The sequence below is a fragment of the Diospyros lotus genome, chromosome 1, assembly GCF_014633365.1.
Source record: "Diospyros lotus cultivar Yz01 chromosome 1, ASM1463336v1, whole genome shotgun sequence".
Classification (NCBI taxonomy): domain Eukaryota; kingdom Viridiplantae; phylum Streptophyta; class Magnoliopsida; order Ericales; family Ebenaceae; genus Diospyros; species Diospyros lotus.
The window spans coordinates 54,481,849-54,507,443 of record NC_068338.1 but is presented as its reverse complement, the minus strand read 5'-3'; the positions used below and the strand labels follow the sequence as shown (position 1 = coordinate 54,507,443).

The following is a 25,595-nucleotide window of genomic DNA, read 5'->3' as shown; positions in this document are numbered from 1 at the left end:
GAACCCTGAACCCTGAACCCTGAACCCTGAACCCTGAACCCTGAACCCTGAACCCTGAACCCTGAACCCTGAACCCTGAACCCTGAACCCTGAACCCTGAACCCTGAACCCTGAACCCTGAACCCTGAACCCTGAACCCTGAACCCTGAACCCTGAACCCTGAACCCTGAACCCTGAACCCTGAACCCTGAACCCTGAACCCTGAACCCTGAACCCTGAACCCTGAACCCTGAACCCTGAACCCTGAACCCTGAACCCTGAACCCTGAACCCTGAACCCTGAACCCTGAACCCTGAACCCTGAACCCTGAACCCTGAACCCTGAACCCTGAACCCTGAACCCTGAACCCTGAACCCTGAACCCTGAACCCTGAACCCTGAACCCTGAACCCTGAACCCTGAACCCTGAACCCTGAACCCTGAACCCTGAACCCTGAACCCTGAACCCTGAACCCTGAACCCTGAACCCTGAACCCTGAACCCTGAACCCTGAACCCTGAACCCTGAACCCTGAACCCTGAACCCTGAACCCTGAACCCTGAACCCTGAACCCTGAACCCTGAACCCTGAACCCTGAACCCTGAACCCTGAACCCTGAACCCTGAACCCTGAACCCTGAACCCTGAACCCTGAACCCTGAACCCTGAACCCTGAACCCTGAACCCTGAACCCTGAACCCTGAACCCTGAACCCTGAACCCTGAACCCTGAACCCTGAACCCTGAACCCTGAACCCTGAACCCTGAACCCTGAACCCTGAACCCTGAACCCTGAACCCTGAACCCTGAACCCTGAACCCTGAACCCTGAACCCTGAACCCTGAACCCTGAACCCTGAACCCTGAACCCTGAACCCTGAACCCTGAACCCTGAACCCTGAACCCTGAACCCTGAACCCTGAACCCTGAACCCTGAACCCTGAACCCTGAACCCTGAACCCTGAACCCTGAACCCTGAACCCTGAACCCTGAACCCTGAACCCTGAACCCTGAACCCTGAACCCTGAACCCTGAACCCTGAACCCTGAACCCTGAACCCTGAACCCTGAACCCTGAACCCTGAACCCTGAACCCTGAACCCTGAACCCTGAACCCTGAACCCTGAACCCTGAACCCTGAACCCTGAACCCTGAACCCTGAACCCTGAACCCTGAACCCTGAACCCTGAACCCTGAACCCTGAACCCTGAACCCTGAACCCTGAACCCTGAACCCTGAACCCTGAACCCTGAACCCTGAACCCTGAACCCTGAACCCTGAACCCTGAACCCTGAACCCTGAACCCTGAACCCTGAACCCTGAACCCTGAACCCTGAACCCTGAACCCTGAACCCTGAACCCTGAACCCTGAACCCTGAACCCTGAACCCTGAACCCTGAACCCTGAACCCTGAACCCTGAACCCTGAACCCTGAACCCTGAACCCTGAACCCTGAACCCTGAACCCTGAACCCTGAACCCTGAACCCTGAACCCTGAACCCTGAACCCTGAACCCTGAACCCTGAACCCTGAACCCTGAACCCTGAACCCTGAACCCTGAACCCTGAACCCTGAACCCTGAACCCTGAACCCTGAACCCTGAACCCTGAACCCTGAACCCTGAACCCTGAACCCTGAACCCTGAACCCTGAACCCTGAACCCTGAACCCTGAACCCTGAACCCTGAACCCTAACCCCTAACCCCTAACCCCTAACCCCTAAACCCTGACCCCTGACCCCTGACCCCTGACCCCTGACCCCTAAACCCTAACCCCTAAACCCTAACCCCTAACCCCTAAACCCTAACCCCTAAACCCCAAACCCCAAACCCTAACCCCTAAACCCTAACCCCTAACCCCTAAACCCTAAACCCTAACCCCGAACCCCGAACCCTAACCCCTAAACCCTAACCCCAAACCCCTAACCCCTAAACCCCGAACCCGAACCCCGAACCCCGAACCCCGAATCCTGAACCCTGAACCCTGAACTCTAAAACCCTAAACCCAAAACCCTAAAACCCAGAAACCCTAACCCCTGAACACTAAACCCTAAACCCTAAACCCCTAAATCCTAAACCCTAAACCCTAAACCCCTAACCCCTAAGCCCTAACCCCTAACCCCTATACCCTAAACCCTAACCCCCTAAACCCCTAAACCCCTGACCCCTGAACCCTGAACCCTGAACCCTGAACCCTGAACCCTAACCCCTAAACCCTACACCCTACACCCTAAACCCTTTAACCCTAAACCCTAACCCCTAAACCCTAAACCCTAACCCCTAAACCCTACACCCTACACCCTAAACCCTAAACCCTACACCCTACACCATACACCCTAAACCTTAAACCCTAACCCTTTACCCCTAACCCCGAAACCCTAACCCCTAACGCCTAACCCCTAACCCCTAAACCCGAAACCCGAAACCAGAAACTCGAAACCCCAAACCCCAACCCCCTACCCCCAAACCCCAAACCCCAAACCCCAAAACCTAAACCCCAAACCCTAAACCCTAAAACCTAAACCCCAAAACCGTAAACCATAAATCCGAAACCCCAAAACCGTAAACCATAAATCCTTAACCCATTCTTCTCTTTTGTTTTTCTCTCTAGGCCGAAGTAATGGGAGCATTACAAAGCATGTTAACAGGTTAATGGCGCGGCATTCGGCTGTTATGAACGAGATTGAAGCAAGTAATGACGCACTAACAATGGCTGGAACGCGAGGAAAGGAAGCGGCCAGATCGGTAGCAAGCTTGGTCCAAGAGTTTAATAGCTATGAGGCAGCCAGCAAGCCGTCGGAACAACAAGATGGAAGCACTCAGGTCTGGAATGACAATGCAGCTTACAGTGAGGAGGATCGTATGGTAATGGAGGATGGTGAAGATAACTATGAGATGATGGCGGCTGCGCAAGCCTTGTTTAATGAAGAAGACGACCTTGTCTTGAGTTCCATACCGTTACAGTCCCTTATGACCCTAAGGATGTCGACGCTCAAATTAAAAACCAATTTTGTGCTCTTGCTGAAGAAGATAAGGATGTTCCCTCCCCTATGGAGTCAGATAGAGAGGTAGCAGAAGAAAATACTCGAGGAAATTCGAGTGAGCGAGAGGGTAGCGAGGAACAGATCTTAGAGCCCTAGCAAGCTGGGAGCATTAGTTCTGATGGACAGCAATCCAAGACCAGAGCTTAGGCTAAGAGGGATAGGAAGAAGATGCGTGAACATGGAGAGCATTCGTTAGGGTCCGTGAGCATGGACTCGACTCCCCAAGAGTGTCAATGATGCAGATTGTTGCATGGAATGTGAGGGGTCTGAATCAAGCCCCTAAGCAATTTGAGGTGTGGTCTTTTATTTCTTCTCAAAAGTTGACGCTCGTCACTCTTTTAGAGACTAGAGTCCAGGAGAGGCATGCCGCTGATGTCTCTCACAATGTTATGCCCTTTTGGAATTGGGAGTTCAATTACAATTCTTGTGATGGGGGTCGTATCTAGATAGGCTATGACCCAAATGCCCTTAGTGTGCAGACCTTATTCAAGTCGGACCAGGCTATCCATGTCAAAGTGACGAATTCTGAGATCCCAATCCCTTTCGTCCTGTCTTGTATTTATGCTAGGAATGAGGAGGTGGACCAAGCTAGATTATGGGATTCCCTCACTGCTATTGGGGTATCAACTTCTGCAAACCCTTGGCTACTTTGGGGGGATTTCAATGTATGCCGTAATTGTTCTGAGATGAGGGGTAGCAACACCTCTTTCTCCCTAGGTATGCGTAGGTTTAACGATTTTCTTTCTTCTGCCTCGCTTCATGATTTGGCTTATAGTGGCCCTAAGTTGACGTGGACCAATAAGAGGTTTGGCGAAGAGTGTATTCTTAGGAAGCTTGATTGGCTTGCCCATTACCCGGATAGCAATACTCTCTTTCTTCAACTAGGGATCTCTGACCACAGCCCTGTTGTGGTGGCTTTGTTAGGAGATCTTCAGCATAAGGACAGCCCTTTTAGATTCCTTAACCATCTTGTTGATCACCCTCTCTTCTTGGATAAAGTGGAAGCTAGTTGGATTAGGCTAATCCCTGGAGTTCCCATGTTTCAGGTTGTTCAAAAGCTCAAAGCAATCAAGAATGCTATGAAGACTCTTAATTGGTCTAGGGGCCATGTTTCTGACCTGGTCTCGTCCCTTAGGAATCATCTCCTTAGTATCCAACAACGGTTGCAGGATAATCCCCATGACCCTACCCTTCACCCATAGGAGCTTGAGTTGAATAGAGACCTTTTAGTGGCCCTTGCGCAAGAGTCAGACCACTTTCACCTTCGTGCTCGGATTAGGTGGTCAGTTGAGGGAGATAGATGCTCCCGTTTCTTCTTCCAATCCATGCTTGCTAGGCGTAATAATCATCGTATTATGAACCTCCTGAGAGATGATGGCACCCTCACAGATTCCAAAGATGAGGTTGCGAACGTTTTGGTGTCCTACTTCCATAATCTCTATGGGCAAAGGTCTCGGAGCTCTCCCCTTAACCCTTCTGATGTGGCCCCCTTCATTGACAAACATTTGGAGCAAAACCAAGGGGCTAGGCTTATTGCTAAAGTTTCAGATGAGGAGGTTAAGGCTGCCCTCTTCAGTATGGGCGATGATAAAGCCCCAGGGCCGGATGGTTTCACAGCCAAGTTTTTCAAGAAGTCTTGGGAGATTGTGGGTGCGAATGTGGTGAAGGCTATTCAAAGCTTTTTTGCCTCAGGTCGCCTCTTGAGCCAGGTCAACGCAACCATTATTAGTCTCATTCCCAAGGTGCCTCACCCTGAGACGCCATCCCAATTTAGGCCCATTTCTTGTTGTAATGTCTTATATAAAGTCATTACCAAAATCCTTGCTAACAGGATTAAGACTGTGCTCTCTAGTTTGGTGGATGTATCTCAAGCGGCCTTTGTGCCTGGGCGTTCGATTGGGGATAATGTTCTGCTCGCCCAAGAGTTGGTTTTTCAATACCATCTTCACCAAGGGCCCCCCCGTTGTGCTATGAAAGTCAATCTAGCTAAGGCTTATGATACTGTTGAGTGGGATTTCCTCCTGATGACCCTTCAGGTGATGAACTTCCCTTCTCAATTCTGTGGCTGGATTCGAGAGTGCATCACGACCCCCCGCTATTCGGTTAAGATCAATGGTCAGTTAAATGGTTTCTTCCCTGGGGGAAGAGGGCTGAGGCAAGGGGATCCCCTATCCCCTTACCTCTTTGTTCTAGTTATGCAAGTCCTGCAAGGTATTATCCACTACTCGAGGGCTTCAGATTTTCAATACCACTGGAAATGTGAGCAGACTAGTCTGGTGATGCTCATGTTTGCAGACGATTTGCTCATGTTCTCTCACGGTGACCCATCCTCAGTCAGCATCTTGAAGTCATGCTTGGAGCGTTTTTCCTCTTTGTCGGGCCTAGTTGCCAATCCTTCCAAGAGTGATTGTTTTGTCTCTTGCAAGGACCCATCCCTTCAGGAAGCTATTTATAATGCCTATGGGTTTCGTAGAGGGAGGCTGCCTATACGATATTTGGGGGTTCCTCTACTTTCCTCTAAGCTCTCCTATGGAGACTGTCAGCCCGTTATTGATAGAGTGAGGAACAAAATTTGTGCTTAGCGCAGCAGGGCTCTCTTTTTTGGGGACCGTTTGCAGTTAGCGCAGTCAGTCTTTTCCACCATCTATGTGTACTGGGCCTCAGTTTTTATCCTCCCGAAGAAGGTGATTAGTGAAATTGAGCAACTTATTTGTAACTTCCTCTGGAGTGGTAATGAGACGGACCCCCATAAAGCAAAAGTTGCTTGGCGTGACATTTGCTGCCGAAAGAGGCAAGGTGGCCTTGGCCTCAAGCCTCTCTATGTGTGGAATCAATCCTTGGTAGCCAAGCTTATGTGGCGCCTGCTGATTGAGGATAGAGAATCCTTATGGGTGCAGTGGGTGCACTCTTATCGGGTTAAAGGTACTTGTTTTTGGCTTCTTAAGACCCCGTATGCCTGTCCGTGGTACTAGAGGAAGCTACTCTTATTACGGGGAATCCTGAAGCCTTTTTTGGGCAAAGGATAGGGGATGGTTGTAGCACGTTCTTTTGGTATGATCAGTGGCACCCGTTGGGTGTGCTTATTGATCGCTTCCCTCACCAGTTACCTCATCAATTAGGCATCCCTATCTTAGCTAAGGTTTCGAATTTTATTGAGGATGGTGCCTGGTCTCGGATGGAGACCCTTAGTTCTATATCCCCTGATTTCTGTGGGAGCCACCTTCCTAGGCTGCCTAACCCTGGCCGTCATGATGAGCCTTATTGGCTTCCAGCCACAAATGGGCTCTTCTCAGTTAGGACTGCCTTCCGGGCGATTCAAACTCAACGCTCTCAGGTTCCTTGGTATCGTTTAGTTTGGTCGTCTGTTAGTATCCCTTCCCACTCGTTTATCTTTTGGCTTGCAATTCGAGAATGTTTATTTACTCTTGATCGTATTAACCTATTTTTGTCTTTCCCAAATAAATGCTTTCTTTGCAAGGCAATTTCTGAAAGACATAGCCATCTTTTCTTCCAGTGTAGCTACTTGCAAGAGGTGCTGTCCTTTTTTCATAGATCGAAGAAATTCAGCTGGCCTTGGCGCAGGTGGGACATTGGAGTTCTTTGGGCCGCGGCTAAATGGAGCGGCAACAGTCCTTGGCAGGTGGTCAACAGATTAGTGCTTCATACTATGGTTTATTTCATCTAGAGGGAGCGCAACAATAGGTGTTTTCGTGATCAAGAGAGATCAGCTTCTCAGCTGGCTCATTTGATTTAGTATGCTGTATGGGCCCGGATGACGACTATTCGCTTCAGGTCATCTCTTCAGAGTCATGCCCTTCGTCACGTTTGGAGGCTTCCAAGAGACTAGACCTCTCTTCCCCCTTGAGTTGCTTTGCTTTGGAGGCAGATCGCTGCGTCTTTGGCGCCTCATCTATGGTGCCAACCCTCGTGTGCTTTTGCTTCTTCCATGCCCTGCTCATCTGGGTTTGTTTACTCACCAGTCGTTGCATTATCAGAGATCGTTTTTGTTGCTTTGCCATTTCGAGATGGTTGCGTATTTCTTCTGGCCAGTTTATCTATATTGTACATACGTTATGTTTTCTTCATCTTTTTACTTTCTTCTCTTTTTCCTTTTTCTGGCCCAGAGGGTAATTGTTGATGTGTTGTTGCCTCTGGTTCTTTGGTGGTCCAGGGTATGCCCTGACCTTGGTTTGTAGCCTTTTGGCCTTTTTTTGTGTTATACATCTCTTATTTACAGGAAAAAAAAAAAAAAAAACCCTAAACCCTAAACATAGTTGATTTCACGTAAGAGAATAACAAGCGTTTATGTGTAAGAACTTCACGAAACACGTCTCATGCAATAGAAGTCACTCATAAGAAAATAAAAAATAGGATTTGGAGTATAGGAGTCTCACTTTGTTGGTTTATCTCTTCGACGGTATAATTTCACAATAAACGGCCTAGATTTCTGTAGAAAATACACATTTCGGTAAACCTAAACCCAAATATTTTTATACAGGATTGAAGGGTATTAAATTAGGGGCATAATTGGAAAATTTCATGGAAAAAGGACCCCTCACGCGCCCCAAGAAGGCTAGCCACGCGCCCTCACGCGCAGCTATTATCCGGCGCGTGTATCTCACGCGCTGCACAGCAGTCTCGAACTGCTTCGCCTCGGGTTGGTATTTCGGCCATAACTTCCTCATTTTAACTCCGATTCGACCCCCGTTTGAACCTACACGACCCTCTCTTCCCCCTCTACAAGATTATCAAAGAACTTTGGGGTTTTAGTTTGGATTTTAAAAGATCAATTCATTCTAGTTTTGGATTTCAAAAGCCACTCAATTATGGCTTTGAGTCTTTGGAGTCCATGGCTAAGATTTTGACAAGTGGCATAATGTGATTGGTTGGAGAAATTTATAAAAAGGCACCATGGGTTCTTCTCAAATCATTCCAACCAAGTTTGAGGAGTGAATCACTCTAAGAGAAGGAGCTTGCTCTAGAGAGAGAGAATGGAGTTCGGCAAGAAGGCCGGAAGAAAGCGGCGAAGAACGAGCCTCGTCGGAGTTGCGAGCCTTCGCCGGAATTCGCCAAAATCAGTCAGCAAAAGAGTTTTTATTTTTATTTTAATAATATATAACTAAATTATTTTAGCTAGGGTTTGGATGGATTTTAATTTTTGGATTATGTGATTCTTTATTTAGTTTGATTCAAAGCCCGATTATTATTTGTATGGAGATTTTATATTGTTGTACTTAATGCTTTAAAAAATTGGCCACATTTTAATGATTTAATGATTTATGCATGACTGACTAAAGAATTGTTATAAATTAGATCCATAGTCAATATAAATCACATGTTTGACTATGAGATCGAAAGATGATTAGCTCATGTGTGGGAATTGAGGAAGCTTAGTGAGTTAAATCCCCTTCCGAGATTAGAGGTTTCCAAAGAACTTAATGTTTATTTATTTCGTTGATAGTTGCTCAGAAATCTAACAGTGAAATTGAATTAATAAAGGATTAATATGACTTGAGAAAACTTATTAATTAATTAAGGAAAATCCACCATCACATGCAAATAATTATAAAATACTGTAAGGGTATTTTTTATTTTAAAGAATGAATAGATAATTACATAACCCAGATTAAATGAAATCTAAAACCTAGTGCATTTATTAATTAATTTTTCTCATAAATAATTTTGTATTTTCATTTATTTTTCTCTTTATTCATCTGATTAAGTAATTAGTTCAACTTAGGCTAAATTAAAATTATTTTGGTAGTGTGATCTAGTCCTCATGGGTTCGACACTCTTTTCATCACTATATGCATATTTGACTAGGGTACACTTGCTTGAATTAATTGTGCATAAATCACACATCAATGGCTTAAAACAAGCTCTTCAATTAACCCTTACCTTCAAACAACCCTAGAACAAGCTCTCTAGAATTTAATTCAATGGCAACATTAAACTTTGTGGAAACAAAACCAAATCTGAACAATAAACACACAAGCTCAGTTTATTTAATTCAACACATGTACTCCCTAGGAATTGAACGAAAACTTATCCATAATCATCAACCCTAGTTGCTGCTTATGCAAGAAAGACCAAACAATTATGGATTTGATATTCAAGCTAGCAATAGATCATGCATCAAGAATTGAATAGCGGCCGTCTATGTAATCAAAACACACAATCATAAACATTAAAATCAAAAGATACATGAATATTCAAGAAAAAATCAAATTGCAAATAAACTCAAAAAGATCTCACAATGTTCTTCACCATGGTTTCAAAATATCCTTCTACCAAAAAACCAAAGTTTAGCCACACATAATGAGAGAAAGAACACAAAAAGAAGAGAAAATATAAAAATGATGCTTCTTCCCCCTCTTGGATGTGCTTCTCTGCCTCTTTTTCTTCCTGGGCGTCCCCCCTCTCGAGCTTGGATCAAGACTTTAAATATCCCCCAACAAAGAATCCAAATCAGCCAAGGAATTAGGGCTCCTAGACTCCCGTAACTTGTGAGCCCGTTTTGGGTCTGATAACAAGCGTTTTGGGCTTCGTCCCCTTCTTAAGAATTGTATTTCAGATTGTTTAGATGAATTTAGGCTTTTGAATCACTCGATTTGGACATCAGAAGCTCAAGTTATGGCCTTTTAAAAATTCCATATTTGTGTAGAATTCTAATCCAATTAGGATTTGGCCCAGCTTTTCGGCCCTAACTTGAAACAATGTTTGGAGGCCCAAACAAACTCGGATTTGGAAAAGTCATACCATTATGGAAATCCCAAGAAGTCCTCTACAAAATCTCTAAAGACCTTATTCATGTTCTTGAACTCTAACATGTTCAAAGATCTGCAAGAAGCCCAAAAAGTCAAATTATTAAAAAGCTGAAATTTTGTAAGTAAAAACCCAATTTATTCTAAAAAATAAGTATAAATCAACACAATAAGGCATAAAACTCACCCAAAAGACCATATGTAAGGGAAATAAATATATGGAATTATGCACTCATCAGTTAGACAACCTATAAATAGGCTATAGTATGTAGAGAATGAGGATGAAATGAAATATTGAATTCACATTTCTTTCCTTGCATTTCTATCACCTGATTTCCCCTGTTTCTCCTTTATTCTCTCTGTTTCTGGTCAATCTCTCCTTCCAATTCTGCTCTCTCTCTCTCTCTCTCTCTCTCAAATTCTTCTCAATTTTCTTTCTAAACCCTAGGCCTAATAAAGGCTATTGGTTTGTGTTTTTGCATCAGAATTGCCCCTACTCCTTTGTCACTAGCATTTGTCTCCAACACAAAAGGTTTGGTAAAATCAGGCAAAGCCAACACCGAAGCTTGTGTTATAACCTTTTTCAAGTGTATAAATGTTACCTCTACTTGAGGATTCCACTGAAATCCATCCTTCTTAAGCAACTTAGTTAAAGGTTTATTGATAACCCCATAATTTTTAATGAACCTCCTTTAATAACTTGTCAATCCCAGAAATCCCCTTAAAGCCCTAATCGTAATTGGTCTAGGGCCATTCGACCATTGTAACAATTTTTGTGGCGTTTGTACTTACTCTTGCACCTGATATAATATGCCCACATCTGGATCATGACAAAGACCTTGCTAGAATCTAAGTTGATAATTAAAAAGGAAAATTTGATAATTAATCTACCTTCACCTAAAAATTTGATAATTAACCCCATGACTTTTAATAGGGAAAATTTGATAATTAATCTACCTTTACCTGAAATTAGCGTGTTTGCGGGAAGAGGTTTATGCCTAATGGTGCTATCCATTGCAAATGCAATTGAAATTGTGTGAGGTAGACGAGGGGGAGGGGCGGGGATCCAAAACATATAAATCTTACCATCAATATTTGAGAGGGGATACAAAACATATAAATCTTACCATCAATATTTGAGAGTCAGCTAATGTGCTCTGCTATGAAACTTGGGTGAGAGTTTTTGGGAAAAGGTTAATAAGAGAACAGAGAAGTAAGTAAATATTTAGGGAAATATTATTTTAGACATAGAAACAGAAGTTAGTATTATTTCTTTTATTTCCTAATTCTTTGTTAATCATTTAGTTATTAAGTTCAATTGAAATCCTAATTAGATTGGGACTATGTCTATTGAAGTCTTAATTAGAGTAGGATTCTATCTATTAGTTGCCTATATATAGTTGTTTAGGATGTAACTGAAATTAGACTTTGATCTTTGAACTAGCACAATTACAAAAAGAAAGAAATTAGACTTTGATTATTGAACTGATATTGAGACAATGAATTGTGAATTTTTCATCAAGTGGTATGAGAGCTATCTTTCTCTTGAATCCTGATGGTTTTGCATCAACTTCCATTATGGAGACTGTTTATTATAATGGCATTTTTGTCTGGAAATCTTTATTTGGAGTATTGTTTACCCAGGGAGAGCTCATGTAAACTGGTTTCAGAGGGCACGTGTTAACAATGGTTCTTTTTGCAAGTAGAAGTGAACGGGGAAATGCACTAGTTATTTCATTACAATATATAGGCTAATGATATATTCTATTGTATTCTTGTCATGAAGCAGGTCAAGGGGGCAATGCAGCAGAACATCTTTATGAGGGACAGAGGCGTGATCCAAAAGTGGAGTTAGAGAAACTAACAAACTGGGAATCTGGGCTTCAGACCCATGAGCAGGACATGGAAATTGGTTACGAGGACAAACCTTCAACACTGACTCATGAAGGTCTTGAGCGAAGGTTCCTTGATGAAATTATGAAATTATCAAAGGAACTTTGTGATGCAGAGGAGCAAGAAAATGCTAGGCACAGAGAGATTAGTCTATATAGTGAAACGATTACCATTTTATGCTGAGTTTTTTTTTTTTTTTTTTCTGTAGTTTTCTTATAGAGATTTTCCTAGATTTAGATTTGGTTTTTGGAAGAAATGTTTTCAATTTTCTAGATCACAGTGTTATATTTCCTGCTTTTTTTTCTTGAAGTGGTTATAATCCACTGGGGTGAATGAATTGGCCATTAGTGACGCTACAATCCCCATTTGAAAAGAATCAGCCTATTTTAATGGTGAAAAAATATTTGATTACACATAATGAGTGTGATGTCTTTGGCCCTGAAATTCTTCCGGGAGAAGGAAAGACCCAAACATGAGACTAGCTAGGATGTCTTCTAATCCATTCTGGAGTTTTTGATTTTTTTTTTCTCTTAATTGTTGTTTTCAGAAAATAATGGAGATAAATTCCAAGTACCAGGAGAATTTATCTTCACTGCGAGCCCGACAAGCCGAACGCAGAGAAGAGTTTCTCTTGAAGGAGTCTCAGGCACGGTTGCATCAGCATCAACAAGCTGAATTGAGTCAGCAGCTAGCCAATACACATCCTCGTGCCCATGGTAGGGTTGCTGCTGCGCAAGCTCACCAAGCTTATCCGCCTGGCCAATTTGATTCCTACAGAGAGAGACGATCGTTTATTGGAGGTGCGGGAAGTCAAGGCACTGAGGCAAGGGTTCCATTCCCCGAGGGGGTGTTTATAACAATACACGTGCCCGCCATTACTGATAACAATCCAAATGGATCCTTAGAAGTGATCAGAAGAACTGTAACAATGTCTATTTCTCCTCACCCCATGCATTGGATGTTTCTGTTGCAATGCTCTTAGAATGTGAAAGAGTATCCTCAACTTGTGTGATGCATCGTTCCATCAAACTGTAAATCCACCATTTTTAACAGTTTCCCATCATACGCCTAAAATCTACTTCTCATATGGCATACATCCATTCAGCATGAACGCTGTTGAAGCAACCTTTTGGCTTTTTGCTATATGCCTTCTTAACATAAAACAGCAGCGGGGTGAGAACAGTATACAACCCAGCATTCCACCAAATGCCACTTCGAAGATCATAAATATCCTCAAATATGTGTTAGTAGAAGCAATGCATATTCCCAAAAATAACAAACGTCAACTAAATAGGTACAAAAAATGGTTTAAAATGCAATAGATATATATATATATATACATATTGACAGCACAAGAAGGTAAAAGAGAAAAAGTACATGCACATCAATCTAGAGGCAGAACAGAATGTTTCTACTCATGTAAAACATTGGCGAAAAAAACTATCGATGTCCAAGACAGCCACAGGTGACTAGCTTTGGACTTCAAAAGGAACACCACTTTAGATATTTCCCGCTTATGTTACACATTACAGCGTACACAAAGCAGTATTGATAGCACAAAATCCACAAAGCCTAGGAAATACTACTAAATATAGTACAACGGTTCATGGGTTCTCACTTGAGAGACATCCAAAATTGTGACATTTAATGCCAGCAAAGCAACTAGGTAAATTTGCCAATTCAACGAAAATTGTGAAGGGCCGAACAAGATCGCCTTAATCCAAGATGCGAACAGGCTGTTCTTGATTTGCCAACACTCAGAAACTTCAAAGGACTGAGCTAGTAATCTCTAACCATAAAAAACTGCCTTCAAATTAACCCGTGTAATCCATCATCAAAGAACCAATTATTTCATGTTTTTACCTCCTCCGGGGTTTGTGTTTAACTTTCACAATTTTTCGACCAGACTTGTCACCACCGCCAGAACCCAAAGAGAAGCTCCCTCCACCACCAAGCTCTAGACTACCAGGTGTCTGGAATGGAGATGTATTCTGCATAGTGCTCTGATTCTGTTGACCACCAAATTGGAAGGGAACTCCTGTTCGTGGAGCTGTTGAACTGAATACAAAGCTGGATGAAGGATTTGAGATGGGCTGTTGACCAAATACTGGGGCTGCAGGTGTAGATGCCTGTACAGGGTCCTCAGCCATGCTATCCTCCATGTTCATCTGATCGCCATTACCAACAAAGACAGACACGGAGCTACCAAACACAGGCTGCGTTTGGGAAGAAGCAGAAGCTGAAGAGAACGGGAAAATAGAACCTGATGAGGCACTAGGAGATGATCCAAACACCATAGGAACACTGTTGGTGGCAGCAACAGAAACAGAGGATGTTCCAAAGGAGAACCCAGTCGATGGAGATACAGAATCAAGTGTAGAATTGAAGATCGGAGACTTTGGGGTCTGCCAACTAGAACCAAATAAGCTTGAAGCTGCACCACTAGAGCAGACGGAATTTGACTCAAATGAGGAAGCCGAAGAATTAAGACCAAAACTAGGGCTTGAAGCTAACACTTTTGCTGGAGCACCAAAGAGAGAACTGCTAGAAGTGAAAGATGCAGTCGCAGAAGTCCCAGAAACTAGGGATGAAACAGACAACCCAAACTGCATAGGCATGCCCTTTGTAAAAGTTGAAATCCCAGTTCCAACAGTTGAAGACTGTGTGTCGGCCGAGGATCCACTACTGATGTCAAGAAGGGAACCCTTCGTGGATGAAGAATTGGCGGAAGCACTAAATCCAAAAATGTTATTTCCTGTGCTTGGCATTTCTGATGATGTGCCACCAAAAGTCGAGCTGCTTAGGTTGGCAGAGATTGTTTCCTTCTCAGTTTTGGCCTTCAAATCTGTAGTTTCTGCACTAGAAGTTGATATTGTCAAAACCGAATTTGATGGGGCAATTGTGGACCCAAACTTGAAAACAGTGGCTGCTGGAGAAGGGGGGTCTGCAGCAGTGGTAGAGACACTGCCAATCAAAGCAGTTGTGGCAATGCCATTATCAGACATTACACCAGTAGTTGAAGAGACAGAATCGGTAAAGTTATTTGCAGTATGGTTTGCAAAAGTACTGGAAACTTGTATATGAGTAGGGGAAGAAAATAAAGAAACCGGAGCAATTGAGCCATTTCTTAAACTTGAATTATTGTCAGAGGCACCGAAAGAGAAAGTGCTGCTTGATGATATTGATGTTGATAAAACAGAGTTTGAATTTTCTGGTTTTCCCACTATATCTCCGGGTAATTGAGTTTTTTTATTGTCCCCTTTGTCTGACTCAACAATGTCTGGTGAAGTGTCAGCTGTAACAGAGGCAACATTGGCCAACAAGCTACATATACAAGAAAGGAATATCAGAAAACCCTCATTAAATTCAATTAAAATGAAAACAGGAGACACATCAATTCTTTCCGTCTCCTTCAAATTACTTATAGCTTATAACAAATCAGAAATATCTAATAATTTAGTAAAAATAAAATAAACAACCAATCCACTTCTTTCCATCAAGCCTTAATCCCACTAGATGGGGTTGACTAATCACAATGTTTGATCTGACAAGTTTTATGCCAGATGTTGGCTACCTAAGGCAAACCTCTCATTTATCCGGGCTTGGGATTGGCTGTAATTATTGCTTATGTGATTTACACACTTAAAGAGCGAGGAATTTTTCCGTGCTCTACCAGATATCAGTAATTCTGATTTGCAAACTTTCAGTTCCTTCCTCATTAAGCCCAGACAGCACAGGAACAATTATCAAAATTGACACCTAATTCAGAAGAAATCATCCAAAGCAAGCAGCTTTTTGTCCATCCTTTTCATCGAATATCCATTTTGCCATTATCATGTAGATAATTGTTATCTGCTTCAGCATTTACAGTTAAAAAGAATCTATATTCTTGTCACCTAGAAATTATTTAACAGCATACCATAGACAAACAATTTAGTTGATTCTACTTTTTATATTTCAGTATGAAGCAACAACTTCCAAGTTGATCTCTTCCCACAATACTGTCTTAATAGTTATATGCCTAAGATGCAATGTCATGTAGCCAACCCCACCTACTGGGATCAAGCCTTGTGATTCTTGTTGCATTAGTAAAATATCATCATTACAAGAAGCAAAAAGAAAGTACATTCAACTAACAAGAGAGAAGAAGAAAAATAAGAAGTCACCCGAAGTATTCACATTATCAAGTCCATAAACAGCATGCATACCATCCCTATAAAATTGCAAAGAACAGGCATGCCCAAAAAGAGACTTCATGGATTAATACATCCTGACCTTGACCAGATCCAACTTAAACTCATGATGCCAAACTACACAAGTCACATCCACCCAGCCAAAGAATTCATGCAGCTACATTTTAGGAATTCAATGCATTATTAGTAATAGTGGGATTAAGCCCCTATGTTGTTGTTCTTGTAATGTACTATTAGCAAGTTGGTGTCATGATCTCAACATCTAGAGGCGGAGATATATAATGCAAGTGGCAGGGGATACAAGTACAGGCAGTTAGGAATTGCTAGCTAATTCTAGAAAGGGTAGCAATGTAAATAAGATGGTGCAGTTGGCAGGAGTTGTGTTCGCAGGATCCGGTATATAAGGACCCGCTTTCCATGTAATGAGGCATCGAGAAATTGAATTTGAATTACTCTGAATTTCTCCCTCATTTCAGTCCTCTCTCTCTCTCTCTCTCTCTCTCTCTCTCTCTCTCTCTCTCTCTCTCATCTCTATCTCTCTTCTTCTATCAGTTTCCTTTATTCTCTAGAATTCTCTACCGAATTCTTGAGAATTATTGTTAGATCTTCAAGGATCTAACAATTCGGTCTAGAGTATGGAGTTGGGCTCTGCTATGACATCTGCATCCTTAGACAGTTGGGGTAGGCTAGAGGCCACTTGTTGTGTTCCCACCGATCTCTTGAGCAAAGAGACATGGAAAACTGGGTGAATTCTTGATTCCTTGGGTAAATGTAGTTTGTATGCCACCATTCCAATCTTGGTTACAATTGAGTAGGGTCCATAATACCTGGGCTGAACTTAGTCACCTACCCTCGAGCAATTGCCTTGAGATGAGTTGGTCGAAGCTTCAACTACACTATTTCCCCCACCTCGACTCCCTTTCACTCCTTCTACGATCCGCATACTGCTTCATGCGGTTCTAAGCCAGGGCTGGCTCCTCTTTCAATTGCTCTAACACCTTTTGTTTCTTCTCTATATATGCTTCCACAGAGGCCACCGTGGTCTATTCTCCTACAGCTGGAAGTAGTGGGGGTTTGTACCTAAATAGTGCCTCAAAAGGTGATCTCTTAATTGATATATGATGACTGGAATTGTACCACCATTGTGCAAGTGAGGCCCATCTATGCCAACCCTTAGGATGCAAGAAACATAAGCATCGCAAATAACTCTCCCCACACTAATTGACTTGTTCAGTTTGGCCATCCGTTTGAGAATAGTAGGCAGTAGACATCTTAAGCTTTACTCCCAGGGATTTCATGAGCTCCTGCCAAAATAGGCTAGTAAAAACCTTATCTCTATCCGAGATTATTACATTTGGAACCCCATATAGCTTCACCATTTGGTCCAAGAAAACCCTAGCCACTTCTTGGGTAGTGTAGGGATTGTATTGTGGTGGTGGTAGACCAATTTAGTAAGTTTTCATCTCCTTCATAGCTGGCCTCCACTTCCTGATACCAGTCTGATATAATAACAGTAATGGCAGCCACTTGTCCTTTCTCTGTACACCTGGATAAGACATCTGCAGCCACATTTTCTCTCCCTTTTTCTATATTGTATGATGTAGTCCAGGCCCATAAGCTTAGCCATACCCTTCCTTTGGAGGTGTGTGTGGAGCTTTTGCTATAATAGAAACTTCAGACTTTCATGGTCAGTTCTAATTATGAACTGACCCCTTTCTAAATAGTGCCTCCATCTCTCCACAGCCATCACTACTGCCAATAATTCCTTCTCGTATATGCTAAGTCCCAAGTGTCTAGGGGACAAAGCTTGACTAAGATAAGCCAGGGGCCTCCCTTCTTGCATTAATACTACCCCAACTCCCACCCCACATGCATCCGTTTCTAATATAAAGGGCTTGTTGAAATCAGGTAAACCTAGCACCGATGCCTTACTCATGGCATCCTTTAACTATTCAAATGTTTTTTCTGCCTCTGTCCTCCACTTGAAGCCATCCTTTAGTAATTTTGTTAAGGGTCGACTTATGATTCCATAATTCTTCACAAATCTCCGATAGTAGCCTGTTAGTCCCAAAAAACCCCTCAAGGCCTTAATGTTAGCAGGCCTTGGCCAATCCACCACTGCTGCCACTTTTTTTGGATCAGTGCTTACGCTTTGTTACTGTTTTGCCCAAAGTAATAGAATGCTGGAATTATGGGAGAAATCAAAAAGAAATAAGAGTTGATTTGGCGGCAGTTAGTTAATAGGATTTAAATGTAACTAATTGTAATTTCTAAGGGTATTTTAGACTTTTATAAGTTAGTTATATATCCTTAGGTAGTTCCGCCCCTCTAGTCTATAAATAGAAGGGTGCAAAGGACAATCCTATGATTCAATCAATTGTAACTTTCATTCCTTGTGTTCGGATACAGTGAGAGGCGAGAGAAACATCTGTAAGATCGTAGTTCTTGTTGTCTTCAGTTAGAGTATTGTATTTGAGAGGCAAGGTGAGGTGAAAGAGGTGAAAGAGGGGTATTCTTGTACTGATTTCTCATACGTTTCTAGTGGATTGGTTGCTTCTTGGATTGCTGGATGTAGTGCCATGTAAATGGCATGAACCAGGGTAAATTGTGTGTGCTGCAATCTAGTTTGGTTTTCTTTACTTTTTAATTTTGTTTGTATTGTTTACTTTCTGTCTTGAATGTTGTTTGAATTCGGCGAGGTTTTGAGTGATTCTTGAGAGATAAGAGTTCTCGGTTTAACAATTTGGTATCAAAGCTTTAGGTCATTTAATCAAGAAACCTTTAGAATCTTTAGAAACCTATAGAAGAGTTGTCTACATTGGCTTCCCGCGACTCCTGCTGCCCAGTATGATATTGAAAAATTTGATGGCACAAATCATTTTGGACTTTGGAGGATTAAGATGAAAGCCTTGATGGGAAATTTAGGGTTAAAGAAAGCTTTAGCACCCCAAAAACCTTTCCCAGAAACCGCAACTGCCGAGCAAAGATTAGAAGCCAATAATCGTAGGCAAGAAATCTGTGAAGAGCTTTCAACACCTTAATCTTGAGTTTAGGAGATAAAGTCCTAAGAGAAGTGTCTAAAATGGAAACTGTCGAGGATTTGTGGGCCAAACTAGAAAGCTTATATATGACTAAATCTCTTTCGAGTAGGCTGTATCTGAAAGCAAAATTTTTTACTTTCAAAATGCAAGAAGGGCAGAAGCTTCAAAATCATATTGATGAATTTAACAAATTGTGTCTTGATTTGGAAAACTTAAGTATATCATATGAAGAAGAAGATAAGGCCCTAATTCTATTGCATTCATTGCCTAAGTCATATGAGCACTTTGTAGACATTTTAAAGCATGGAAGAGATACCATATCTTTAGAAGATGTTATTGGTGCCCTTAATTCTAAAGATTTACAACAGAAAATAGAATCAAAAAAAACTGCTGGTGATGCCCTTTCAACTAGGTATAGATCTGAAAAGAAAGACCCTAAGGCTAAAGGAAAGTCTAGATCGAAGTCCAGAAATGGCAAGAAAACATTTAGATGTTTTCATTGCCATGAGGAAAAATTGTCCTAAAAGAAAGCAGGATTTTTCTGATAAAGATAAATCAGAGTTTTCAAACTCAACTTGTGAGTTAGACTATGATAGTTCGGATGTCCTTGTGGTTTCAAGACATTCGGATGAAGTGGTATGGGTTTTAGATTCCGGATGTTCTTTCCATATGTCACCTCACATAGAATGGTTCTTGAATTATAAAGACATGAGTGGGGGGAAGGAATTACTCGAAAATAACCAAGAGTGCGGGATAAAGGGGATTGGGGATATTAAGCTTAAGATGTTTGATGGGTCAATTAGAACTTTAACATCTATAAGGTATGTCCCAGAACTTAAAAGGAATCTGATCTCTTTAGGAGAACTAGCTAAGAATGGCTACAGTTACAGTGGCTGTGGGGATATTCTTAAAGTAGCAAGAGGTTCACTCATATTTATGAAGGCAGTCCTTAAAAATGGAATATTTGTTATGATAGCTTCCACAATATGTGGAGATGCAGCTATAGGAGAAGAAAAGACCTATGAACTATCAAAACTATGGCATTTTAGGATGGCTCATATAAGTATCCAAGGGCTTAAAGAATTAGTTAACCAAGGGATTTTAAGTTCTGAAAAAATGACAAATTTAGATACATGTGAAACTTGCATCTATGGAAAATTTGTGAAAGCAAAATCCCTAAGAAGGCATTACATATCACTAAAGGTCCATTAGAATATGTCCATTTGGACTTATGGGGCCCTAGTCAAACTCCAACTCATGGTGGAGCTAGGTATTTTCTTTCTATTATAGATGACTACTCAAGAATGGTTTGGGTTTCTGTTTTAAAAACAAAAGATAACACCTTTGATGCTTTTAAAACCTAGAAAATGATGATTGAAAACTAAAAGGGTGGAAAATTAAAAGTCATTAGGATTGATAATGGCTTAGAATTTTGTAATAAGGAATTCACCCAATTGTGTAATGAAAATGGCATCTTAAGACATCTTACTACCCCTGAAAATCCTAAGCAAAATGGCCTGGCCGAGCGCATGAATAGGACCCTCCTTGAGAGGGTAAGATGTATGCTATTCCATGCTAGGTTTTCAAAAGCATTTTGGGGAGAGGTTGTTGTTTCAACAGCCTATTTAATAAACAGGTCACCCTCATCAGCCTTAGAATTTAAGACTCCTTATGAAATGTGGTATAATCATAAGCCAAACCTAGATCACCTTAGGGTATTTGGGTGTATAGCTTATGCACATATAAAACAAGGAAAAATAGAACCTAGGGCTAAGAAGTGTGTTTATTGGTTATCCATTAGGGGTTAAGGGGTATAAGTTGTGAAATTTAGAAAAAGATATGCCTAGAACCATGATAAGTAGAGATGTAACCTTTAATGAAAATTCATTTATTGATCTAGAAAAGAAAAATGAGGATAGGGAAGGAAAAGACAAAGCTGTAAATTTTGAACAGCAACAAGAAGATGATGTTACTGTTTTCAATTCTCCCTTAAAACCTTTCCAGGTTCAGCCAAGTGCTGGTGAAGAATCCTCCAGCCAAGATAGTCTTGATAGATCTATAGAAGTTAGGGATTCATCAAGTTATGATGAAGATCAGCACATAGACAGTGCTGGTTCATCCAGTACAGCAAGGATCAAATTGGAGATAGGTATAATGTAGGCAGAGAAGAATAAGCAGGCCTCCAGTGAGATATGGGTTCTCGGATCTGGTAGCATATGCACTCTTAAGTGTAGAAGAAATAGCAGGAGAAGAACCACAAACCTATGAAGAAGTTGTAAGTTCTAAGGAAGCTCAGAAATGGCAGGAAGCCATGGAAGCTGAGATGAAATCCTTAAGAAAGAATGAAACAAGGGTGTTAGTGGATAGACCCTTGGGAAAAAGAATAATAGGCTGTAGGTGGTTGTTTAAGGTAAAAGAAGGAGCTAGAGATAGCCTTAAACCTAGGTATAAAGCTAGGTTAGTAGCTAGGGGTTTTACCCAAGTAGCAGGAATTGATTTTAATAGGAATTGATTTTAATGAAGTGTTTTCACCAGTTGTAAGGTACACTTCTATAAGAATTCTGCTAGCTATGACAGCCCATCTAGACCTTTACCTAGAGCAAATGGATGTTACCACAGCATTCTTTCATGGCAAATTAGAGGAAGAAATTCTAATGGATCAGCCTAGAGGTTTTGAAGTTAGGGGTAAAGAAGACAAGGTTTGCTTGTTGAAGAAGTCCTTATATGGACTAAAGCAATCCCCTAGGCAGTGGTACAAGAAATTCAACTCTTTTATGATAAGTTAAGGGTTTATAAGAAGTTCTTTTGATTGTTGTGTCTATTTTAGGCATATTTCCACTAAATTAGCAATTTATCTCTTGCTGTATGTAGATGACATGCTTATAGCAAGTCACTCAACAGCTGAAATTCAAAGTTTAAAACTTAAACTTAAGTCAGCCTTTGAGATGAAAGAACTTGGAGAAGCCAAGAAGATTTCCTTAACCATTCTTTCAATTTCAGTTTTCTGGTGAGAAGGGTATTTGTGGGATCTAATGTTGGTAGGTTTTGAGTTAGGTTTGAGGTTAATTGAGTGATCAAAGGTTCGTTTGGGGGGCAGGGTACTAGGCTCTACAAATAGGTTCTCATATGCAACCAAAAGCATATTAAGTTTATGTAAGTCATGTACCTCCCAATTACTCTAATCCAAGGCAAGAAATGCCAGCTGAAGTTTTCCTCCTTGCTTTCTTTCTTCCTTTGTCTCTTCCATGGCTTGAATAGAGAATAGCTGGGCAACTTGGGCCCATTTACTCCTGAATAGCCTTTGAAATAGCCTTTGAAGTTTCCTTGCAGTGATCATCTTACAGGACCCTACCTCCTTACTCCCAGTGAGAGTCAATCTCCTCCCTTCTTTCTCGAAGGTCACCTCCATCTTGTTAAAATCAAAGGTGATAGGGCTCACGTTTTTCATCAAATCTATTCCGAGCACCACATCACAGCCCCCAAGCTTAAGCAGCCTTAGGATCTGCCTCAAATAATTCTCCTTGCATTTCCCAACAAAATCCGGTGTAAGCTGATTTGCTCAGCACCTTGTTACTTGTAAATTGATGTGAATTCTGCATCTCCTATATGTTTTATGTGCTATTTCAGTCCTGTACTACAATCGTAAATAGTATGTTGGCTATTGATCGCTGATTGGGTTTTAAATAAGCATAAAATTCCACAGTATTCGGTATTGCCATATATGTAGGAAATGGTGGCACAGACACTGGAGATAAGAGGTGTTAGTCAAGGTATCAGTTGATGTGGTATATGACAGTGGACAACTTGCTGACATTTAAAAGAAAAAGGTTATGTTGCTTTAAACCATGAATTCTAGCAAATTGCACATGAACCCCCTGTGGTTTACGCTATTTGCAAGGAGAACTTTTCATTTTCTTTGCAGCAACACCCCTTCCATAACTTTTCCCATATAGAAGCTGTCAGTTAAAGTCACGTTAGGTCGGATTTAACCAGACTAAGGCTTGTTGCTTGAAGCAGACATTGACTGTAGGAATATCAACTCCAACTCTATATCAATTTTTAAGTAACAGGAAAAAGGCAATTTAACTCACCAAAAGACAAGCAAAGCTGATTCCAAGAGCAGAGGAAAAACAAAAGAAAGCCCAAAATTTACAAACTACTAAGATTGGTTTTACAGGAATTGTTGTAATCACTTGTATTAGATTAGCTTTGGATATCTCGGGATAGTTTCTTAAACTGTTAGCATTTGTATATCACTTGTTTTATTCTAGAAGAATTGTTTCTAGAAGGATTAGTTAGCAGATTTGTTGGTTCGGTTAGTTGGTTGTAACTACCGGTCTTTAAGATGTTTTCTGTTTTCTGCCTCTATGTTATATAAATAGAGGTCGGGTGTAAGGTTTTAGAGAGAGCTTTATTCTGTCTTGGGATGAGAGGGTAAGAGAAGTATGCATTCGGGTTTACTTGAGAACTAAGAGGGTATATATCTTTGTATTCTTGGGTAGGGAAACTCTCAGCAGTTCTGGGTTTAGGCTGGTGAGGGTATTGATGCAGGTAATCCTTTTAAGTTTCATTCAAAATAGTGAAAATAAAGTGCCTCGGGCAGTCTGGATGTAGGTCTTGTTAAAAGACCGAACCAAGATAAAATTCTTGGTGTTGTTGTTTTCTAAATTTGTGCTCATATTCTCTGAGTTTCATTAATCTTGTGTGCGTTATTGAGGTGAGTGATTCTGAGAGATATTTGCTGTTAGTGCGAGTGTCATTGAGTTATAGAACTGTGAGATTATTCCAACAGGAATAAGACCAATTTTTAATTCACACACATGAACCCCAACTGTACAACCAACCCAGATCAGTTTACAGGAAGTTGAGAAATATTTCAGAAGAACAGCTAAAACTCACCAGAAAAAAAGCCTAAATAACAGAGGAAAAAAACACAAGAAACCAACCCACCAAGCAACCCAGATCAGTTTACATAAACAGAATCCAAACTTTGGTCTTTTTCTTCAATTTTTCCATACCCACCTGTCAATTCTTACATCACTGAGTTCACTCAACCCAGTGTCTGCATTCAGTAGAGAAGAGCAGGGGGGAGAGAGAGAAAGAGAGAACTGTTTCCCTTCTTCTTCTCCAATGGCCAGTGATGAACCAGCTACATATTCTTTTTCGATTTGCCCTAAGTTTTAATCCAAGCTATTAAGTGCACTTAGGATAAACTAATGAAGTGGGTGTTAGTGCAAAAAATGAAAACAGAAAACCACAGGTCTTCCATTGACATTTTTAAAACACAAGGTGACTTTGTGTAAATGGCCCAAACCATAGGGGATGTGAGTGCAATTTACCCCAAATTCTATCCCTACACTTTAAAATGTCCACAAATCTAAGGTTTTGACAATTAACTAGTGCCATTGAAAGTACAGAATTTCCCATGGGCACCGCAAAGAAATCCTAAGAGATCCTAGCTTCAAAATGTGCTGCTGTATGATGCTACAAAAGATTATTTAATTACTACAGTTTGCCAGAGCAATATAAACGAATTTTTTGTTGTATAAGAGTGCATTCCTACAGCAACTGTACGAAATTTCCCTTTTCAATGAATTCCTAACCATTAGCCGGAGCGGATTATTAATTCCTAGCCAGCGGTCATGAGAACTATAATAAAACATAAATTCATTAAACGGACAAATATTGTCTCCTGTGGTGTGCCTAGAATAATAAGACAATGCAACAAGTGAGTGGAGTTTCACATCCACGGAATTGAAACAATATAGTTAATCTTTTTTAAGCATTATTCTTTATCCATAATATGCGACTTGTAGCAGTTTCATTATGCAATTTTTACCATGTGTAGCAATGTCCCTGTTCAGTCTACTCACAAGAAAAAACCCTTTGGAGCAGGTAATAATGGATCACACTTATGAGAAGTCCAACCAAGTGAGAGAATATTATAAAAACTAGTCTGAGAGATATTAAATTGTAAAGGGAAAAAAACAAGAATAAATTGTTAAAGATAAGCCATCACCAACAAAGGCTATTGACAAAGAGATACTGACCTGTATGAACTTTCTGGCTTTGATTCTGTTGGAGCACTACCTTTTAGGCCTACAAATTCACTGGCAGAGGATAGGGAAGAAAATGCCAGCGCTGAAACCTTATCAATGTTGTCAGAACTACAACTAAATAAAGGAGTAGGTGCAATTTGATCTTTACGTGGAACATTCTTATCAAATGCTGAGGTTGATTGAGTCACCAAAGCTTCATGAGAACTAATGTGGGAAGAAGAGATTGTAGGGAAAGTAAAGCTTGTCTTTTTTTCACCACTCACAGACGGATCAGATGCACCAAAGTCATCTGATTGCTTCATTACAGGACCTTCAAGTGTCTTCATTTCGGAGGAAATTAGAGTCTTGTCCACTGTAACTGCTTTGCTAGACCTAGCCTTGCTTGCCAACATAGACTTCTCTAATTTTTCTCTCTGCTCAGGAAATGGTGTGGATCCAGCTTCACTCAAATGAATCTCATCATCCAGGTCCTCATCCAGGTCCAGGAAATCCTTTGCAATAGAACCATCAAAGTTCAGATTATTGTATAAGAACATGTAAGGTGATTTGGGTAGAACATGAAAGCAATGTCATACTTTTAAATGGATAAATCTATCTGTATGGATGGCAGACTTGCTGGTTGATGCCAT

General features: G+C 41.2%; 2 protein-coding genes across 2 annotated transcripts in view; one reads left to right on the top strand and one right to left on the bottom strand.

The window, feature by feature from the left end:
* The first annotated feature begins 2,624 nt into the window (after window positions 1-2,624).
* LOC127794528 (uncharacterized) lies at window positions 2,625-11,856 on the top strand. The gene is made up of 8 exons (XM_052325700.1): window positions 2,625-2,912; window positions 3,463-4,137; window positions 4,219-5,554; window positions 5,681-5,938; window positions 5,989-6,350; window positions 6,809-6,979; window positions 7,141-7,204; window positions 11,570-11,856. The coding sequence occupies exons 1-8, from the start codon at window positions 2,625-2,627 to the stop codon at window positions 11,854-11,856; spliced, it is 3,441 nt and encodes a 1,146-aa protein (XP_052181660.1).
* A 1,175-nt stretch (window positions 11,857-13,031) lies between these two features.
* LOC127798942 (nuclear pore complex protein NUP1-like) overlaps window positions 13,032-25,595 on the bottom strand; it is a 43,020-nt gene continuing 30,456 nt past the window's right edge. The window contains exons 8-9 of the mRNA XM_052332602.1: window positions 24,958-25,457; window positions 13,032-14,997 (exon numbers count right to left, since the gene is read on the bottom strand). Coding sequence (XP_052188562.1) covers window positions 13,533-14,997; window positions 24,958-25,457 — 1,965 coding nt within the window. The 3' untranslated portion in view covers window positions 13,032-13,532. The remainder of the gene's footprint in view (window positions 14,998-24,957; window positions 25,458-25,595) is intronic.

Coding starts and splice junctions, on each gene's coding strand:
- LOC127794528 (XM_052325700.1), top strand. CDS start 2,625: ATGGCGCGGCATTCGGCTGTTATGAACGAGATTGAAGCAAGTAATGAC. Junction 4,138..4,218: donor GGGGCCATGTTTCTGACCTG/GTCTCGTCCCTT, acceptor CTTCACCCATAG/GAGCTTGAGTTGAATAGAGA. Junction 5,555..5,680: donor TAAGCTCTCCTATGGAGACT/GTCAGCCCGTTA, acceptor ACTGGGCCTCAG/TTTTTATCCTCCCGAAGAAG.